At 41.3% G+C, this 6,842-nt stretch overlaps 1 protein-coding gene across 1 annotated transcript; it reads left to right on the top strand.

The window, feature by feature from the left end:
• Positions 1-1,168: 1,168 nt before the first annotated feature.
• MYCBP (MYC binding protein) lies at positions 1,169-5,026 on the top strand. The gene is made up of 4 exons (XM_010292710.1): positions 1,169-1,172; positions 1,678-1,726; positions 2,467-2,596; positions 4,933-5,026. The coding sequence occupies exons 1-4, from the start codon at positions 1,169-1,171 to the stop codon at positions 4,975-4,977; spliced, it is 228 nt and encodes a 75-aa protein (XP_010291012.1). The 3' UTR covers positions 4,978-5,026.
• Positions 5,027-6,842: the final 1,816 nt, after the last annotated feature.

Genomic DNA, 6,842 nt, shown 5'->3' with positions numbered 1-6,842 from the left:
GGGCTGCTTCGGCGCTCTCCGCCGGCTCCCTACCTCGCCTCGACGAGCCCGCCGCTCTTTCTCCTCTGTCTGCGTGGCGGCCGGCAGGAGAACTCGCCCGGAAAACTTGGTGCGACAGTCGAAATCGAGTCCGAGCTGGACAATGCGCGCTAGAGGGGGCGGGGGACCTCTTCGGAATCGTGTCCTGTGAACTGCAGTGCGTTAGCTCCTTTCTGGCTGTTCGCACGTTCATTGCGTGTGGGTCGGTTTTTAGAGATGCGTGCGGAACAGGAATGGTAGGGACACGTAAGGAACGGGAAGGTGGTTCCTTTCCCTTTACGTGATGTGTTGGAGCCCTCTCTTACTCGGCCAAAGTACTTGACTCTATGCTTGCTCTTGGAAACAGCTGAATTTCTGGGGGCCTGTTGTTCTGCCAGAGCTCTCCAGAGAAGGTGAATGCTTGAAAATAACAGCCCACGTACCTTTAAAACCACTCTATTTTAGAAGACCGTTTCTTGGGTAGAGCTTGATGCTTCTCGTAAAGCTAACGAACCTGTAAGTTTTGTGAGAGTGAGACTATCCATAGCAGCATGGGCAAAATGATGATGCTAAACTTGATGCATGCTATGGCTTTCTGTATGGCTTAGCATCTTTTAAATCTTTCTGAAGTCTTTTTGAGAGCCTCCCAATAGTATGTGGAAAAAATCTGTTAAATATTCCTGCTTGAAAAATAGGCTGTTTAAAGAGGGAGCACCAGATCTAGGATGTTGAGCAAATAGGTGCTGCACAAAGACTCTCAGCCTTCAGCGTATGAATACTGTTTGATTTCTTTCTATCGCAATACCAAGCATCCTAGGGCATGGTAAAACAAATCTTCCAGCCACTGTGGTATCCTCATTTTGGTCTTAACTTAGGTGCTTAGCTTAAAACCAACTTGGCTGTGCGGTTTGGACATCTGAAACTGGGGGAAGGGCATCTAAGTTTTTATGAAAGCAGCCATCTTCTATAGCTAGGTGTGTGCCCCTGTGGGGAGAGGGGAGTGGTTATGTTTGGGAACTTGCCGAGTATTCATGTGACTGAGTTCTCGAGGTGTGGACTTGGTATGTGTATGGCTAGTTTTATTTAAGCTATCAGGGTACTGATGCTTGTGGTTAACCTCTCTGGCGCTCTGGTGGTTGCTAGAGCCCCCATGCGTAAAGGTTGTCAGCGTCACCTACTGTGATGGTAGCCATTTTGTTTTGTAGGTGTTCAATGGAGGTGTGCTTTTATGCTTAAAGTTACAGAAGTGCTGATGTCCTGAGGTTCAAAGATGTAGCTTAAGTGAAAGTAATGGTTTCTGAAGGGAGAGTCTCAAACTAGTTAGAATTTCAATTTTGCTGATGAAAGCCACTACGAGGGTTGCCTGTGGAATAGGTGTAAATTGTCCAGGCTGTTTTGTGTTCTGGGCTAAAATAGCCAAAGACTGTGGTTAGAGGATTGACAAAACTTCTGTCTAGCTGTTACTGGGTGGGATGCTCTATTCCCTCCTGTACAGCAGACCTATTCTTTACGTTGAAGTATATGGGTAAAAATCTTGTGAAACAGAAACATGTGCTATAAATGTGGCATGCAACTTGTATGCCTTCTGGCTGTTGGTACATGTTTTAAAAACTGAGTTGCACAAACATCTTGCAATTGTTGAATATTTTCTATTTGCAGTGTTGGTAGCCTTATATGAAGAGCCAGAGAAACCAAATAGTGCACTGGAGTATCCTTTTTCTCTTCTCTGAGTTGTTTGTAGAAACTTGACACAAAACAGCAGTAGTCTTTCTGACTTGTAAGTCTTCTAAATGAGAATTTCAGCTACATTGAGAATATGGCTCTTATGGATGCATTTTAGCTAATAATTGCATTCTTACAAGCAATAGAAAGTCTGATGGGATGCAACATAACTGTGCGTATCAGTATGCCAGCAATTGTGGAGGAGTTATAGGCCATTACAGAATGTCGTAGACCTGCAGCGTAATAGTTGAGTACGTGCAGTATCTGTGGCTTCTGAAGCTGGCTTCCCCACACTTCTTTTTTTTTTTTTTTTTAATAATATAAGATGAGGGAAGAAATTATTAGCGTCTTTTGGTTCTTGCTGGTTTTAAGCAGCTTCCCTCTCTGGCTATTGCTTCTATTTTTTTGGTTTTCCCTTTTGACTATTCAAAACTTAGTTGTTTAAGAGAGGAAAAGAAGAGGAGGGTGTAGTAACACGTAAGAATTTGTCCCGTGTGTACTGATGTCTTGTTTTGGTGGGGTTTTTTTTAGGAATATACCAATGAACTTGAGAAGCTTTCATATTTTTGCAACTTCATCCTCTAGGATGAAAAGCACTGTAGTAATCTTAAGTGGTTTAATGCAATTTCAGTCACATGTATTGCAGCACTAACTTCATCATAAGTGTTAAAACTACAATGCGGTTATGCTATCTAACTGAAGGAATACTTAACATCTGAATATCAGCTTTCTGAAGCATCATCTGGGAGCTTCAGCTCCTGAGAATCCAGAAATAGAAGCACTTCGCTTGGAAGTGGCAGAGATGAAAGAAAAATATGAAGCTGTGCTGGAAGAAAACAGAAAACTGAAAACCAAGGTAAAATTCTACTTAGTGTTCCTCAGTAGTTCCGTATTACACAAGAAGAATACTTTAATACTTTCTTCCATTAGTGTAACTGATAAATATTGATGCATTGTTTAGCCTCATGGCTGAGGAATGCTGATAGAATTCGCTGTAGTAAAAGTTATTATTTTTTTTTATGGGACACTTCTTATATTCTATAACATAGAGTAGTATTGCTGAACTAGGGGTTTTTATTTATTTATTTAGTGAAAGTATATGTTATGGAGGCTAATCATGTATCTTCATTCAGCCCTGTCTGGATGTGTTGTCTGATACTATGTAGCTCATGCTTCCACAAGACTTTTGAGAGAGAAAAAAAACCCGAAGTAATCTGTTATAAAGGCTTTCAAAAGGCAAATGGAAGGAGGAATATTATACATTAGTTTGTGTGACCTGGCAAAGACTTGCACGTGGCAGGATGTTACCAGTGGAGGCATTCGTATCCACGTGGAACAGTAATTTGCATTTTTCAGCTAAAACAACCCTGGTATTCCTCAATCTGAAACAAGAGTGGATCTGAAGTGCTAGCTAAGGCAGAGCTGATCTTTAATGGGTCAAATGGCTGTCTGAAACAGGTCTGAGATGTGAACAACTTCCCCTTGCCAGAGGGCACTGACTGTAAACCTAACTACACTGAAGAAGGAAACCTTTGTGAACCTTAATAAGGTAGTGGCTTATGTGCTGCTACAGGTTTCCATGCTCTTCTTGGAAGAGGATGGCTGTTGCTATATGTGAACTTCCCTGTGTGTTTGTTTTTTACTGGGCAGCAATCGCCCCACCTTGGTTCTGGGAGAAGGGCATCTTGGTCATTACTCCTTTGCATCTCTCATCTGGAGTGCCCTCTTGCTGTCCTAATAATTCTCCTCCTTCTTTGTTACCCACTGTGAGTCCTTACAGCTACATTTGTTATTTCTTACTAGGAAATATTGCAAAGAGCAGAATTTTAGGGGGAGTAGCAATAGACCAGCAGTTGACTCGGTGTAGCCGACTTAAAAATACAACTGATAGTAAGTAGACACATGAAAGTAGAGTAACTGGGGTCTTTGTTTAAAGAAATATTTTAAAGAAGTCAAACTTATTCCAGGAAACTAAGCCTTTCTGTAATCATGGATTTATTTGTGCTTTCACCTTCTTCAGCCTTCAAGTGATAACTCTTACTTCACATGTTTTCTGATATTAATGTTTTTGTTTCTTTCCTTTCTTTCCCCTACCATCTTCTGCCTGTCATTCTGACATACTGTAGAAGTTCACACAGACAGCATGCAGGGAGAGCACTGCTGTTTAGCTTTTTTTTTAGCAGTCCTCATAAAATGCATACCTTTGTGTGTTTATTGGTAACTTAAATCATGTCCAAATAGGTGGTGTTTTCCTGTTGCATAGCTCTGTTCCTTGCATTTGTTTGTCAGAATGTCAGGTACTTGTCAGGGGCAGAGCATAGCAAGTCAGTGGTTAGGCCCTTTGTGGGAAAGAAAACTGACTTTGGATTGTGTACTGGCCATCATTTGCGGTAAAATCTATGAGAATGACAAAATACTTTTTTAGCGGTTCTTGTTAGTGGCATAGTGATGGCTGTAATTTCGTGTTGCTACAAGACCACACGGGTATTTTAATTTTTTAATGTACTTTGCTTATTTTTAACCTACTCCGCGATTTGCAGGAGAGGGGAAGAATCTTAACTGAGGAAACTGGACTGGCATAGATTTAAGACACTTAATCCTAATGCTTGAATTGTTTTTGAAGCTTGAGCTTATCTTTAATGTAACTGAGGTCAAGTAAACACTTTCATATGTGTGCTTGGAAATAACTTTACAAGTAAAGGTCATGTTTTAGTCCACAGTTGCCTATACCATACTCTCCAGAAAGCATAATGAAAGCTAGAATGATTACAGGAAATGTTAATTTGGGTACTGTTGCTATGAGAATGACTGTTTAGTTTAATCATGGTTTAGTGAAATCAAAGCTTATAAGGCATTGATCATTATCAGCTGCTATTTGAGAAGAAAAGTACTTAATAAGACCTAGAAAAAGAAACAGGGAAAAATTAAGAGCAAGATCTATATGCTTGAAAGGGCACTTAAAAAGCCCCCTTGTTATAGCTGCATGATTATACAACGTGACAAATTGATGTTTTGAGGGAAGGGTTACGTTGTTGGCTGACTTGAAAATGGACTTGCATAAATATCAGTGATGGATTAAAATGCAGAAAGTAAATGGAACACTTCCAGACCAAATGTCTTCCTACATTTCTTAATGTAGACGGTGTCTCTGAAATGTTGCAGCTAACTAAATTCCTCTCTTTAAATCCACAGCTGGCTCAGTATGAACCACCTCAAGACGAGAAGCATGGTGAATAGCAGTAGTTTCTCCTTTAATGCCTTGACTTAATAAAGGGCTTCCGGAGAACGGCAGTCTCTTTTTTTCCCTGTGTGTGTATGTGAACTCTGTATGTCCACTTTGTTACCTCATCATCTTAAAGAAAAAGTGCAGTATCATGAGTGTACACCTATTTTTGTGCAGCTGCAGCAGCAATGGATGAGTTGAAGCATACTGGCAACTTTCTTGCTTTCTGTGTTTAAGAAAAGGTGATAGTTATGATTAACTTGTATATAATTGTGCCTGCCAACTCTGTACATTTCACATTGTGGTCAATGGTCCTTGTTAAGCTGCTGATTTCTCTCTTGGTTTTCCTTTAAATGGGGGGAGGGGGTGTGTGTGTGTGACATGACACAGATGGACCAACTGTAAACTAAAGCAGGACCTCCAAGGTATGTTCTAAGTTGGTACTTGGCACTGAGGTTAGGCTTCTACTGAAGCTGATAGGGTAAGTGTCTACTCAGAGTGGCACAAAAGGAGTGAGTATAGTTGTGTTAAGTGATGGTCATAGCACAATGCTGGGGACAGAGTACCTACTGAACTTCACTTTTTAATTTGTATGAGGTGCACCTATTTCCATGGAGTTCGTGTCTCCAATCCTGTTTCAGAAACTGGGCCTTGGAGAGTAGTTCCGGATACTGCCGAGACAGTTCTGAACAGAATACAAAATTCTTACTTGTAATGGATGTCCTGTGTAATCAGTCGCGCATGCAAGAGTATGCTGTGGCAAGTTCTGCTTTCTGAATTGTCTAATGGGGAAAAGAAAATCTAGGCCAGGCAGAAAATCCGAGGGAGTTGTGTGACTTCTAGTTTCCTCTCTATGTTCTATGGCCCCTGTTTCCCTGAATTGGCTTCATAATTCTTCTGAAAAGCAAAGTTGTCCTTACAAGAAAAAAGAGATATATTTTAAAGAGCTGAAGTTGTCTCCTATCCTAAAACTAGGTACTTTTACAGGCAACCTATGACAGGCAAGATAAAGGAGCGGGAGGGGGGTGAGGGGGTGGGAATGCAGTAGCTGTCTTGTGTATTAGATCTACTGGCTATTAGTTTACCTTCTTTGTTTCTAGGATGGGTCTTGCAGCTTGTCTTAGGGTGTGGTAGGATGGATTAGAACTTTAGCTGAAGCCAATGTACGAACCAATGTAATGGTTGCTTACCTTACTACTCTGCCTAGTACTGATCTGAAGAGACCACAAGAGAGCTAAATGAAGGGAAGATATTGTGTTAAATCTTTAAAATGCCAACACAAATCCCACCCTAATCGGAAAAAATGCCCACCCACTGCAACAAAGGAGAGAAGAAAGCTCACTTGTAAGTTAGAACATATACCTAGGATTGAGTTGCAACATGTGGAAATAGGGAGAAGACAATGCTGTAGAAAACGTATTGTGCAGCTGAAAGTGTGCTGTGAGGAACGTCTGCTGTGAGTCATGTGACTGGAGGAAGAGAGGAATAAATGCTGTTTGGGCCACATCTTACCCAAGAAGCAGCAGGCAGGTAAGGTGTTTAGTCGAGGTCATCACAGGGCATGAAGGACTCCTTGGTCGAGATGGGTGCGAGGGCAATAATACGCGCTTACACATTTCATAACTATTCGCTTTCCTCTGAAAACAGTTTGACTTTGTGAGCCCTAAATTAGGATTATAATGAAGTAACAAATATTTTTTTAAAACTTCAATCCGTAAATAATGCCGGTACAAAATTAATGATTACTTTATGAACACGAAGAACCTTGTTTCACAGGTACCGGGCGCTTAGGAAGCGGGGCGGGGCCTGTTAACGAGAGCTCCCGTGCTTCGGTTCACATTTATTTTTGTGTCGCGACTGAGGCACGCCCGCAGGGGCG

The sequence above is a fragment of the Phaethon lepturus genome, unplaced genomic scaffold (genome assembly GCF_000687285.1).
Source record: "Phaethon lepturus isolate BGI_N335 unplaced genomic scaffold, ASM68728v1 Scaffold22708, whole genome shotgun sequence".
Lineage (NCBI taxonomy): Eukaryota > Metazoa > Chordata > Aves > Phaethontiformes > Phaethontidae > Phaethon > Phaethon lepturus.
The sequence above is the reverse complement of the archived record's forward strand: the minus strand, read 5'-3'. Positions and strand labels throughout refer to the sequence as shown.

Excerpts from the sequence above, each read along its gene's own strand:
- MYCBP (XM_010292710.1), top strand. Across the intron at positions 1,727-2,466 it reads AAACCAAATAGTGCACTGGA|CTTTCTGAAGCATCATCTGG; the intron begins GTATCCTTTTTC and ends TCTGAATATCAG. Across the intron at positions 2,597-4,932 it reads ACAGAAAACTGAAAACCAAG|CTGGCTCAGTATGAACCACC; the intron begins GTAAAATTCTAC and ends TTAAATCCACAG.